The 14,633-nt window shown below is 39.1% G+C and overlaps 1 protein-coding gene across 1 annotated transcript; it reads right to left on the bottom strand.

Moving 5' to 3' along the window:
• Window positions 1-2,192: 2,192 nt before the first annotated feature.
• LOC117519995 (macrophage migration inhibitory factor-like) lies at window positions 2,193-12,873 on the bottom strand. Its single transcript, XM_034181288.1, has 3 exons — window positions 12,665-12,873; window positions 2,383-2,555; window positions 2,193-2,270 (listed from the first exon to the last, which is right to left on the bottom strand). Exons 1-3 carry the CDS (start codon window positions 12,770-12,772, stop codon window positions 2,252-2,254), a joined length of 300 nt encoding a protein of 99 aa, XP_034037179.1. The 5' UTR covers window positions 12,773-12,873; the 3' UTR covers window positions 2,193-2,251.
• Between the last annotated feature and the right edge of the window lie 1,760 nt (window positions 12,874-14,633).

The following is a 14,633-nucleotide window of genomic DNA, read 5'->3' as shown; positions in this document are numbered from 1 at the left end:
ATTAACTTGCTCCTGTCCCATCTTGTAACACACACAATTCACCCCCCACAATCATTCTTGTTTTTTTACAGCTTAACCTGTTACACATTTGATTAAAAACTTTTCCAATATACATAACTACTTATCACTATGTTTCTGTGTAGGCTCTCAGTTGTCCAGGTGGTTGCCAGAGTAGAGAACTTGAATCTTCGACTGGACTGGGTTGCTTGACGAACTTTAAAACTAACTTTTGTGACTTCTTGATTATTCTTCTCTACAAGAGTCAAGACAGAATCAAGACCACCAGGGCAAGAATGTAGCTGAGGACTTTCTGCGATTTGAAGCGAAACGTCCCTCGGCGTCAAGCAACTCAGTCCATTCGAAGATTCAGCTTCTCTACTACTTATCACGTTTTGTTTTTTTTTTTTTAAATCAACATAATATAGGAATTCAAAAAATCCGTTAGATTGTTTTTTCTTCATCTGGTAACATCTTAAGTTTGCAAAATAGTTTTGTTTGCTGCAACAATGGCCAATGATTTCAATCTGACAAGGATTTTTGCTGGTAAAAAGGGAAATTTGTATATTCTTGCAAAGTAAATGAGGGAAAAACAAAAACAATTTTTCATCTGCCATATTTTTTTCTTAGTGTTCTGCAGATGATACAACTTTTGATCTTTTGTATAGAAATTCAGTTATTGCTTCTGCTCGTCCCCACAGACAGCACTTAGACAATATGACAACATACTATTATAGCTATTCCTCCCCCTCCACACTTTTTCCTTTGTGATCTCCTGATCATGTGTGCCTTCTTTCACTCAAATCTGTTTTTCCCCCCTCTGTGGAAGAACACTTAATTGCCATGATAAAAAAAAAAAAAAAAAAAACACACACAACAACTTATTAGATGTTTACCCACATTAAACCAAGAGTAAATAACTTCCCAAATAAAGTGAACTAAATTTTAGAATTACAAGTTGATGACCAACTTGGTCGTTAGCACTGTTGCATCATTAGTCCCTGGGTTTGAGTCCTACCTGGGTCTCTGTTGGGGTTGCATGTTCCATCTCTGAGTGCTCTGGCTTCCTTCCACTTACAAATACATACAGGTTAGTAGAATTAGAAGCTCAAAATTGATGTATTTTTTTTTTTTTTTTTTACATAATGCTTCACATTCTACCACAAGAGTGCATGGTGCTGCCATGCAAGGCTGGCACTGGGACAAACTTGGCCAAAGGCACTGATCCTATCTGATCTGGAACAGAACCAAGGCTGGTCACAGGTTTGCTTCGCCACCCACCGCTTAATTTGATGGACCTTGTCAAGTGGACACAAAATGTTAAGACAAGAGTTTATGGACGAAAATAGCAGCATTTGTGATCTGCAGATTATGCAGAAACATTACCATCTTATAGCCCATTTTAAAAGAAGTCAGTAGTCCAACACGATTCACCTCCGGATCAGTAGCATGAATCTACAACTGTGCCTTTATGGGACATCAGGTCATCCAAGGTTACAACCCAAGTAACTGTTTACATCAGGATGGACTGGGACAGTGCAGATTAAGTGCGTTGTCCAAGGACCCAACACTGGTCTATACTCTCATAAACCAACTATCTCTCAGAGGCACCTGCTACAACTAAATTTGTAAAATAAAAAGTATAGTCAAGAAAGCACTGTAAACATTTCAAATATGGACCCAACTCACAATAATCTCATTGAAAAGTCACAACAGGTAAATGTTTTCAAAAAGTATAAAAATTGAAAGTTACTATTATGACCATTATTACCCAACGTTTTAAAGAGGAAAAGTAAACACCCAGGAAAGGGTTAATTGAATTACTTAGGACAAACCATTTTAATGCAATTTAATTTGTACTTTCCCTTCACATTTGTCTTTCATGTCAAATTTAGTTGATCACAAAGGGTCAGAATCACAGCTTGGCACCATCAACACTAATCATGCTCTCAAATGATCACACTGAAAACTGGCGTCTATGTTTTGTAAAATAACACATCTGAAGGAAAATAAACCAATTTATCTTCTACAGGGTTGATTTATTTCAAATCAATATAAAAAAGGATCACTGCAAAGCAAGGTATCAAGTGCGTTAAACATATTACGCTGACAAAGAAATTACCGATTTTATTCATCTTGCACATTTTAACCGTCTGTACACATGATGAAACCTACGACGAGCTGTATCTCAGTGTGTGAGCTACCATTCAGCCAAAGGTGATGCTGTTCCAGCCCACGTTGGCTGCTTCCATGTCTATAAATTAATATAGATCCTGAAAAAAAAGCAGAGGACAAGAAGATTGCACATTAACACCAAGCGTTTGTGCGTTACTGATCAACCTTGGTCCAGTTAATGAACCACTACTTGCTCTGTGTACTCGTTACCTGTCTGCAGAGATGTGCAGGTGTTTTTGAAGAAGGTCACACAGTATTTTAGAGTACGTTTTGTTCGAAGACCTGGTGATCTTGCCAATGCTGTGCAGGGAGCAGAGTGCACAGGGGTCCGCCTTTCCACCGAACAACAGTTTTTGGTCCGCATTCACCTGCACAGCAATATACTGACACAAGGCAGAGACATACATGTGTATAAATATATATCCCTTTTGAGATGGATGTCATTCCAATGATCCAATTTCATTTAAATAAATTATATATATCTTTTCATTTTTTTAGTTGGTGTCAGCAACTCATTTAACGTCACTACAGGTGTTTTCAGACCGTTAATGTGACAAGTAGGAATATGATTATACAGGTGATGTTAAGATTAGAATCATGGTTGAAATGTCAGTGTATTTATTTGCATTTTACACAATGTCAACTTTTTGGAAAAAGCTCAGAGTCCAAATGTGAATTCACCCTTCTACTACAACCCTGGCAAAAATATGGAATCACCGGCCTCGGAGGATGGTTCATTCAGTTGTTTAATTTTGTAGAAAAAAAAAAAAAAAGCAGATCACAGACATACAAAACTAAAATCATTTCAAATGGCAACTTTCTGGCTTTAAGAAACACTATAAGAAATCAGGAAAAAAAAATTGTGGCAGTCAGTAATGGTTACTTTTTTAGGACCAAGCAGAGGGAAAAATATGGAATCATGAAAAACAAAAGAACGCTCCAACATCACTAGTATTTTGTTGCCACCACCTCTGGCTTTTATACAGCTTGCAGTCTCTGAGGCATGGACTTAATGAGTGACAAACAGTACTCTTCAATCTGGCTCCAACTTTCTCTGCCTTGTCATGGACCATTTTCTTCAACTTCCAAAGATTTTCAACTGGATTAAGATCCGGACTATTTGCAGGCCATGACATTGACCCTGTGTGTCAATTTGCAAGGAATGTTTTCACAGTTTTGCTCTATGGCAAGATGCTTATCATCTTGAAAATGATTTCATCATCCCCAAACATCCTTTCAATTGATGGGATAAGAAAGTGTCCAAAATATCAACATAGACTTGTGCATTTATTGATGATGTAATGACAGCCCATCTCACCAGTGCCTTTACCTGACATGCAGCCCCATATCATCAATGACTGTGGAAATTTACATGTTCTCTTCAGGCAGTCATCTTTATAAATCTCATTGGAACGGCACCAAACAAACGTTCCAGCATCACCACCTTGCCCAATGCAGATTCGAGATTCATCACTGAATATGACTTTCATCCAGTCATCCACAGTCCAGGACTGCTTTTCCTTAGCCCACTGTAACCTTGTTTTTTCTGTTTAGGTGTTAATGATGGCTTTCATTTAGCTTTTCTGTATGTAAATCCCATTTCCTTTAGGCGGTTTCTTACAGTTTGGTCACAGACGTTGACTCTAGTTTCCTCCCATTCGTTCCTTATTTGTTTTAGTGTGCATTTTCTATTTTGAGACATATGCTTTAAGTTTTCTGTCTTGATGCTTTGATGTCTTCCTTGGTCTACCAGTATGTTTGCCTTTAACAACCTTCCCATGTTGTTTGTATTTGGTCCAGAGTTTAGACACAGCTGACTGAACAACCAACATCTTTTGCAACATTGCGTGATGATTTACCCTCTTTTAAGAGCTAGATAATCCTCTTTGTTTCAATTGACATCTCTCGTGTTGGAGCCATGATTCATGTCAGTCCACTTGGTCACTTTGTCCACTTTTTGCCAGGGGTTGTATTACACAAACAGGTGAAAGACCACATTGGAAATAAGTAGTTATACTTTGTGTCATCTTTGGTTTTATTTATACAGGTATGAATTTAACCCAAATAAATCCAATACAAGATATTCTGTTAACACTCTGACGATGTGGGAATTTCCAATGTTACAGCAGCACAGGGACCGTCACAGAACAACAGTGCAAATATGCAAAAATAAGGTAAAAGAAAAATTAAAATACAGAAGTCAAGTTCTGTGGAGAATAGATTATACTACACAAGCAGAAAGAATTTTTATAATATTGCACGTGTTCAAGTGATGTTGTACACGTGTGTACAAGTATTATTGCACAGAATGTGTAATATGATTGTAAAAGGCTGAACAATTGTTACCATTAATGATTTGAGTGGTCTACAGGGAACAGTACTGGATTTATATAAAGTGGGAACAAATATTATGCATTACAGACTCTGATGATGGTGGACTCTGGAGCAACTTAACACATCATAGACATTACAAGGCTGTGAAATGAAAATTGTGAAATCCGAGGAAAATTCGCAGGGGGTCTGCCCCCCCCGAGGAGCTGGGGTCTAGGGTCTTGTGGGGCCCCAGAAACCAAATTAAAAATTTTCATCTACTGATACATTTTCAACATCTCCTGGAAGAACAAATCTCAAAATTAGTGCATATTTAAATGATCCTAGATTCAACCTTTCATTTGAACCATCAATGATCATGCTGAAACAACAGAATACGACGTGGAAGTAGGACCTGGTATGATTTTCCTTTTAATTGTAAACCAAATTATGCATTAACTCAGAACAATTAAACTACATCAAATTCATTTAGACTGAAAAACTGTTAAAGTATTTAAAAAACCACAGCTAATGCTTGTAGAATATTTTAAAAATCAGGGTAAAATATCAATAACATACCTTATAGTAAAAAGCCACACAATCTTGTGTAAATTCCTGTAAATCCACAGTGTCTTTTTTCCCATGAAAAAAGTGTACATTAATAAAAACTAATTTACATTGTTGCGTAAATTCATGTAACCTAAATTCATTCAAAGCCACGTCTTTTTTTCAATAAAAGTCTAGATTAATGAAAGAAACAAAAAAGGCACAAAATCTTTTCTGAAATCCTGTTTGAACAGCACAATGTTTATTTTCCAGAGAGAGAAAAAAAAAAAAATTCTTACCAGTTCACTTTTCCCGTTTATCTTTCAGGTGTGTTCATGAAGCCAGCAACAATTCCACGGATTCTTGTCCTTATCACACGTTTTCAAACCGTCTCTCGCCATCTTCTCTCTGATGTCGCTCCGTGACACAGACATGCTGCAAAATTCTTGTTTTAAAAACTTGAAAGTTCTAAAAGTTTGTGATGTACATGCTACGTTTAGCTAAGCTTCGCACAGGAGCCACACAGTATCACCGCAGCAACCAACCAGTCCCGCTTTACGACAACTGTCGTTAACAGCCAGGCTTGGAGTGGCATTTATTCTCCTCGTAACTCCACGGATCCGAGGAAACTGATTTGTATCTGTAACACACAGATCAGTGTCCGCGGACTTATAAAACTTGCATGATGTCGTAAAAAAAAAAATAAAAATGCTTTGCGATAAGCATTTTAAAAACTCAGTAACGATCACGATTAAGGAGTACAACACTAACACCCCCGCCCCCCTCCCCACGATGAAATCCGCGGAATACCGCGGCTCCGCGGAGTTTTCACAGCCCTGACATTATTAAGTTCAGAGACTTGGATGACGATTTCCAGCCCCAAACACTTTGTAGAGTTGGCTGATGGCACGAGATGCAGCGGATTTGCAGAGCGCAGAGGTGACACCCACATACTCGACTGACAGCAAAAGACGAGGCTGCACCACGGCTCTGAAAAAAGCGCTGTACATTCCATTATATTCCCAAGACGTTTTCGGTGAGAGCAGCCACTGCAAATGGAGCAAGAGTGATCTTCAAGAAGTGAAGTAGTGCCTTCATTCATAGAGACGGTACAAAATTTGACATTACCATGCATAACGGGTTGTTCTATTTGCATACAGAGAATGATGAATGTGATAAAATCAAGAGCTGCTATGACATGAGATCCTTGGTCACTGTAATTCTGAAGACACACAGAAATTACAAGGTGTTGTTGATGTCATGATTATTACGGGACAGCCAAACAAAACTGCACCACATTGTGAGTTATGCACTCAGAGAAAGTTCATTCAAATGAGGACTAGAGAGCCTGATGTGAGAGCTGAATCAGCCTTAGAGCTGATACAGCGGGACAGCCATAGATATGCACTGTCATTTACTGATAATTTTTCCAGTGTTGTATTTTTATATTTTTTTCCAAACAAAAGAGTGACAGTGCATGCAACAGAAGTTCCTTTCAGATATAGCACCTTATGGGGGTGTGAAACGCATCCGATCAAACAATGGTGCAGAGTTCATGGGTAATGCTTACCAAACACTACTCAGAAAAAACTGCTTTAAGCATGAAACCTCAGCGGACATATGGACACTTTGTGCATCAGCTATTTTGTGTTATGCATCATGGAAAACTCTTACAAGTCCCACACAGGAGGAAAGTTGGTCTATAAGCTTTTAAAATCCTTGTATGGACTGAAACAGTCTGGTCGAAACTGGAACAGGACATTGAATAAATTTCTAAATAAAAGCCACTTTGTACAAAACCCTGCTGATCATTGTGTTTACGGGTGATTCTTTAACTACGGGCACTATTGGCCTTGTAAATGTAATTTCCACCACACCATTGCCTTACAATATAAAGCACCTTGGGGCAACTATTTGTTGTGATTTGGCGCTATATACATGTGCTCTGATGTCACTGTTCATCTCCATAGAAACTACCCAAACAATCTTACATACAAACTGTTTAAAGGGACATTAGTGTTGTGGTGGAAATTACAGCAATAGTGTAGGACAACTACATTTTGTTTAAAAAAAATCACAACAGTTGTATGACATTGAATACCCCAATTATGTTTTGATTATTTTACTGATATTTTATTCAGAGATATTTTAAAACATTAGAAAAAACATTTCTTTACCATTCATTTTTATCATTGAAGATCAAAAGTCTGGGTGTGGGACAAGCACAAAACGGCAAATTTGCATATAATGATGCTGAAAAAAGGTGAAAAAGTCATCATAGACTACTAGAACAAATTTCTTAACACACTTTCACTGTAAAGATAACTGTAAAAGTGTGAAATTTCCCCTTTTTTCTGTTTTTCATACAATATGATCAAAGGACATAATAAGTGCCCGTAGTCTAAGAATCACCCTTACACAGGGGAAACCACAAATGGAAAGGTGATCTTAATTATATGGGTTGATGATGTGATTATTGCTGCCAATGATGAAAACTCGTTGAAAGTTAAAGTTAAAGCCATGTTCAAGATGACAGACTTGGGTAGACTGAAACATTTCTTCGGTATTGATTTTGAGCAGAGTGATGGGTGTGTAAGAATGACAAAATAAATATGTGGAGAAAATACTGGAAAGCTTTGATATGCAGGACTGTAAACCGAGAGCCACACTGTGTGAACAGAAATGAAATTACTCAGATGATGCTGAAACAATGAGCATGTCAAAAAAAAAAAATAGAGAAGCTGTGGGCAGCGTTATTTGAGTACTTGTACAAGACCAGATTCAAGTTTTGTGATTAGCAAACTGTCACAATACTTTGCCAAACCAACAGAAGAACAGTGGACCACTGTAAAACACATTTTTAGATATTTAAAAGGCACAGCTGAGAAAAAAATGTTACAAGAAATCTGGGATTACAAGCCTACAGTGATGCAGATTGGGCTTCTGATGCACATCTGAATATTGTGTAAGTCTAAACAAAAACGGGTCATTAAAGTGGATATGACACCTAAAAAATTAGGTAAAACTGACATAAATATCAAAAATATACATACAGTATAGTAAGCTGAAAGTGGTTTTAATCATTATCACTGAGAAAGTTTTAACAGCTTCTAAAAAGTGTGTTTCTTGGAAAGCGCGCTGGCAGCGTTACATCAGCGGTCACGTGACACCGTGACGTCACAGCGTGTAGAGTCCCGTCTTTGTCTGTTAGATTGACAACAGGAACAGCTAGACCTCAGCATGGACAGTGATGAGATAGAGAACTTTTCTGACTCCTCTTCAAGTGTGGATTGTTTCTATGAGGAAATCGAGACGGACTCGGATCCTGAGGATGTCGCAGCAGTGATTAGACCCTACAGATTGGAGTCGTATCTTTCGGACGAACATTCAAACCAGGAGCATTCTGGCAGCGAAAATAATGCCAACAGTGTTTATGGTGGAGCCAAAGCAGAGGCAAGAGACGTGTCAATTCCGATGGATTTTGAAAGGCTGCAGACTACAGAATGGTAAGGGAGGCTTTGATTTTTGTTGCTGCTGTTTATAACACTATAATTATAGCATTTTTGATTCTAGTGTCTGTTTACTGCCTGTTATTTTTCTGGAGCCGCGATAGTGTAGCTACTACTTGCGGACCAGCGTCATTACCTTCAAGTTTTTACCATTTTCGAGTGCCTGGCATTGCTTTCATCTGTGTTTAGTTACGTTATTTTCACGAAAGAATATGAAATAAACGGCGAACCTTTCGAAAAAGATCGCCAAATCAATAGTGAAAATGCCTCCGCCGTGTTTACTATGTATTGCACTGATAATTTTACAAGTTCCTTGACCATTTCAAGATTATTGTGAACATATTATTTGGGGTTGACATTTTAGGTGTTCCTGTGAGCGATGCGAGAACATGGAGATGGTAGAGGAAAGTGTCTGCTGTCGGGAGCAAATGCAGGTGTGCGTGCGAGCGGAGGGAGGGGCAGCCTGACATTTTGTGCATCGCACAACACCGCGGCTTTCGATCAATCTGCCCGGATTTGAAAAGGCTAAAACCTTTTGCCCTTGTGTTTGTGCAATATGCTGCGACACAATGGTCAGGCATAGACAAAAAAGTCCCTGAGAGCTGTGTTTAATCAAAGTTTCTGCCGCTAAAAAAAAAAGTGCAAACAACAGCTGCCAAGTACGCAAGCCGATACGGTCTACAGGCAGTGACGTATTTCAGATTTGGTGTTTAGCGGGAAGCTGGTCATGGGGTGTGCACATTTTTCAGTGGTGGAATGTTCAAATGTTGTATATAACGGGAGAATCGCGTCCATTTTCCCAAAATGGCTTAGGTTGACCGAATTATATAACCTTTGTTACATATAATAAGATTATGTTGTCTTTAAGTGTCATATCCACTTTAATATCTTGGAAAACCAACAAGCAACCAACAGTTGCTCTATGAACTTGTGAGGCTGTGTATATGGCTTTAGCTGCAACAACACAAGAGTGTTTGTATCTTGCACAGCTGTTGGATGGCATTGACAGGTGTCTTTATGCACCACCTACAATTTATGAGGACAATCAGGTAGCATTAGCCTTTGCTAAGAATCCTGTAAACAGACAGAGATAACATATCGACATAAAATACCATTTTCTGAGGTCAACCGTGAATGACGCTAAAGTGAATTTGGAGTATTGTCCTACTGATGTGATGGTAGCAGATACTATGACAAAACCTGCAACAAAGTTTAAACTGCTCAAGTTTGAAAAAAAATTTTGTTTGGGAGTTGAATATAAGTAGATTAAGAGCTACTGAAAGGTAACAGATTAACTTTAATTTTTGGTTGTGTTTTTTTTTTTCAATATGAGAGCAAGTGGGGGTGTTGAAATGTGTAAAGTGCCTTGATTAGACATCTCTCTCGACATGACAAGTCGAGAGAGGGGGGGGGGGGGGGGGGGGGGGAATCGGTCACGTGACTCATGGTGCCATCTTGGGTTCAAATTATTATTCGATGTTAAGATAAAATAAAACTATTCATCTCACAGAGGAGAAATTCACATGTTACATCAGCTCTTAAAAACACACAAGATGGGTGCAAGTAGAGGAAAATGTTCAAACAGCATGTGCAAGGATAAGCAATAATAATAATGTGATTATAAAATAATACTGTGTTAATGTGTCTGCATGTAAATCAAACTATTTTATTTACTTATTCCCTGAAAATGCCGAGTTGTGCATCTGGATGCACAAATAGACACAACAAGGGCTTCAAGATGTACAGATTCCCTTCAGATCCAAACAGAAGAAAAATTTGGGAAAATAAAGTCAGCTGTGTGGGATGGAAGAGACTTCATCAAAGCTTTGAGAGGTAGGTAAATTTATTGTTCAGTCCCATGTACAGTAAAACTCACCTAAACCATCGTCATGTAAACCAGATATTCAAAGTCACTGGACAAAAAAAGTCCCAAAGTCTTTGTATTGTTTTCCATGTAATAAAAACCGTATATAATAGATTTTGTACACATCAGATAAAATGTCTCATCTGATCGCAATACATACATGTATTTCCATTAAACCCCTCGCATGTGGGACCGGAGTTTTTTTTTTTTTTTGATGATTAAAAGCACGACCCTTTATTTTTTCAAACCGTGCTCCAACTGAAGCCTGACGTGCACCTGTTAAATGACAGTGCAAAAGGCTGTGATTTCAGACTTTGCTGCTTTCACGCCTTCATCTCTCATCATATCTTAACAGTTTTTACAGTGCGCACGCAGATTACATTTTGATAATGGATCAAATAGATTTGGTAGGAAAAAAAAAAAAAAAAAATTCAGAAGACATTTTGACCCGGTCATTAATAAGGCGTACGTCCCAATTCAGGATTCACCGTAGATCAGTGGTGGGCAACTTGTTCCAGAAAGGGCCAAGAGGGTGCAGGTTTTCTTTGCAGCCACTGATTCCACCAGGTGATTTCAATGATTAACTGATTCCATCTGCTCAAAGTGATATTAATCAACGAAACCACCTGGTGGAGTCAGTGGTTGCAAAGAAAACCTGCACCCTCTTGGCCCTTTCTGGAACAAGTTGCCCACCCATGCCGTAGATGTTCAGTGCCTCCTGATTTAACTAATGCATTGCATACATATCACTCACATCGGATAAATGTCTTGTCCGATCTCAATGTATTTCCATTAGGAACCCAGAGCAGTCTGGACGTGCAATGGTATGAATTAAAGTTCAGCTCTCTGACACTCCCCGATTTGAGGAAAGTGGAACTTGAGTCATTTTTGTGATTACAAGTCTGGCCGTTTATTTTTTTCAAACCGTGTCCAGACTGGGACCTGAAGCCTGACATGCACCTGTTAAATCAGACACAAATGGCTGTGATTTGATACTTTTCTGCTTTTAATCCTTCATCTCCCATCATATTATATAGCGTGCACACTGATAAATGGATCATAAAAGTCTACACATTTATAGCACGAAGTCTGTAAAAGAGGAAATTGTACAGCTTACCTTTGATTTGGAGATGATGATTGTAGAAAGGAAAGCTTGTTGAGGGTCAAATTAGTCCAGAATAAAGTATAATCCAGAGACAGAGAACTTTAAAACTGTCACGCACATCATTGCATGACATGGAGTTAAAGAGCAGCAGCTGCATAAATCAGGCTTTAAATTAATTAAATAAATCAAATTGTAAGCTTATGTAAATTTGATAACTATTTTTATATGTATTTTGAGAGCAAATGTACCTGGATGTGTTGGTGTATGTCAGGGGTGGGCAACCTGTTCCAGAAAGGGCCAAAAGGGTGCAGGTTTTTTTTTTTGCAGCCACTGATTCCACCAGGTGATTTCACTGATTAACTGATTCCATCTGCTCAAAGTGATATTAGTCAGTGAAATCACCTGGTGGAATCATTTAATTTCATTTATTTATTTAAAAGGGACAACACATTAATGAACACAAAGTGTAAATATGTCAGATTATAGCCATGGGCTAATTTCCATCTGTAGTGCCTGAAAGACTATAAGAATTAAACAATTTACAGTAAAAACACACAAACATCACAGGAGCTTACAAAACAGACATTACATAGGGGTCACCAACTACTACAAGACACTGACTAGACAAAAAACAGGAAACAAAAAGGACACTGATATGATCTGAGCAGTGGCTGTAAAGAAAACCTGCACCCTCTTGGCCCTTTCTGGAACAGGTTGCCCACCCCTGGTGTATGTGGTTAAATAATTTAAAAAAAAAAAATGTTGAAAACATTAACGGTTCAATCGGTAGTTCACCACAGTTGAACCATGTTCTGAGTTGACGCCACTCTCTTAATCAAGGCACTCTGGAAACGTGCTCTCAAATTGTTTGGGTTACTGTTGTGTTCCGATCCCTTTAATGTTCTTTTTTTTTCTACAAAGTCATGTGATCCAAACATGCACTTGTAATTATGTAATCAATGCGCAGGTGTGTATATAATTAAAACGGCCGCTTCAATGTGGGTTCTTTGTCACACAGAGAAATCTGTTGCCACGTGAGTAGTTTCCGGTGCACATGACGCAGACCTGCTGCGTTTCATGACTCTGTAAAGATCGGCCAAAAATGGCCACCAGAGGGCGCTCGGTGTAAAGCCCGCGGCAACCCATAGCTTTGCTTACCTGTAATGGTTTGCCCATCGCTTCAGCCAGAGTCTCGGAGGCCTCTGTCAGCAGAGCAGACGGCACGTCGGTGCCGGGCACGTTGGTGTTCACCACAAACATCGGCATAGTTACAGCGAGACCACGACACCGGACTGTCCCAGAACTACTACGGCTACTTCTTTTTACGAGAGCTGCTGCTGCTGCTGCTGGCTTTTCTTCTTCTTCTTTTTTCTTCTTCTTCTTCTGTGGCGTTTAACGGCAGCCGGCATCCTTATTGTTGCATTGCTGCCACCTTCTGCATCAAACTCCTCTCCGTGAGTCCAGTGACAACATGCTGCACCATCTCTGACTCTTGACGTTCCAAACAGAATCCATCCTGATGCTTTCAGAGGAGGAAGAGAGAATTGTTCAAGAAAGTATGACCAATTATCAGTCTAGTAATAGTGGCTTCATCCTTTCCTTTCCACCCTTTTCTTCTACAACTATTTACTGAATCAGTCACTCTGCTAGCTATTGAAAATAAATGTCTATCCTTTAGTCTCCTGCTCCCAGCATTTTTGTCATTGTAAGTTAATTTCCCTCCAGACAATTCACTTTCTCTCTGCTTTTTGAAATATTGATACTGATGTCTATGTTTTCTTTTGTCACAACTTTTTTTGCCAACCTATCCATCTTCTCATTTGTTGGGATACCTATATGCACTGGAGCCCACGTCAATGTGACCTCCACCCGTTCTTGACACATCCCTAATCACCAAAAGAATGTTGGAGGAACTTGTCCCAATACTGTTGATAGCTGACACAGAGTCACTGCACACCAACACTTTACAGTGATCTATCTGTGCTGTCCAATGGAATAGCAAATAACTCAAATGTGAATACATTCAGGAAATCTCATTGTTCTCTTGCATGACTCAATATTCCATCATTGGACTGCAAAAGCTGACCCAGTAGCACCTGATTCTGGATCCGTTGACCCGTCAGTAAAAAAGTAAAACATGTTCTTGGTACCTCTCTGTTACATGTTCATAAAATTCATTGACTAGAACGCTATTGTTATTCTCTGCCTTAAGTTCAAGTAGTGCTAGGTCAGCCTTGGGTATCTCTAGTAGAGGTGGGCGATACCAGGAATTTTGGTATTGATCCAATACCAAGTAAATACAGGCCCAGTATCGCCGATATTGATACCGATACCGATACTTTTTCATATTTAAGCTTCATAGATCCAAAGGATCCAAAAGACCTAGGATAGAATTTCGCCAAACATTGTACGTGACAACAAAATACTTTATCACATTCAACATTTTTGTTTAAAAAAAAAAAAAAAAAAATCACTCAACACAACTTAAAACAAAATCTCCTGAGGTAGAGGGCTGACAAACCACAATACAAGGGTGCACTGCTCCGTGTTGTGTGACACAGCGCAGCGCTGCTCTTACAGAGTAGACTTTGATGAATCTACATGTGCAGCAGTCAGTGCGTGCGGGAGAGAAAAAAAGGTTGAGTATCGATCTTTTTACACGAGGATCGTTCAATATCAATACCAGCGTTGGTATCAATATTATCGATATTAGGATCGATCCGCCCATCTCTAATCTCTAGCTGCCACAAAGGAACAAGAGGCCACAAAACTCCTGGATAGAAGACTTTGCCATGCAATGTTACTTCCTTTGCTACTACCTTTTGCCCGTTCTCTCTACCATCTTGGCTGAATCACTACTTTAACCGGGTGATTGTTTCTCTGACCCATCAGGTTTATCCAATAATTAGCCTGAAGTTGCTTTCGATGCAAGCTATGTGGCATTTCTCCTGTTTCAACCTGCAGAGCGCACACTTGAGATGAACGCACCACTCCTGTACATCTCCTGAGGGCCTGAGCTTGGGCTAAATTCAACCAAGACAAAACTGACTTGGAGGCAGACCCATACAGCAAGCTACCATATTCCATTCTTGATCTTATCAAATACACATAAATTCGCTTTAAGGAT

Source organism: Thalassophryne amazonica, chromosome 11 (genome assembly GCF_902500255.1).
Source record: "Thalassophryne amazonica chromosome 11, fThaAma1.1, whole genome shotgun sequence".
Lineage (NCBI taxonomy): Eukaryota > Metazoa > Chordata > Actinopteri > Batrachoidiformes > Batrachoididae > Thalassophryne > Thalassophryne amazonica.
This window is presented reverse-complemented; position numbering and strand designations above follow the sequence as displayed.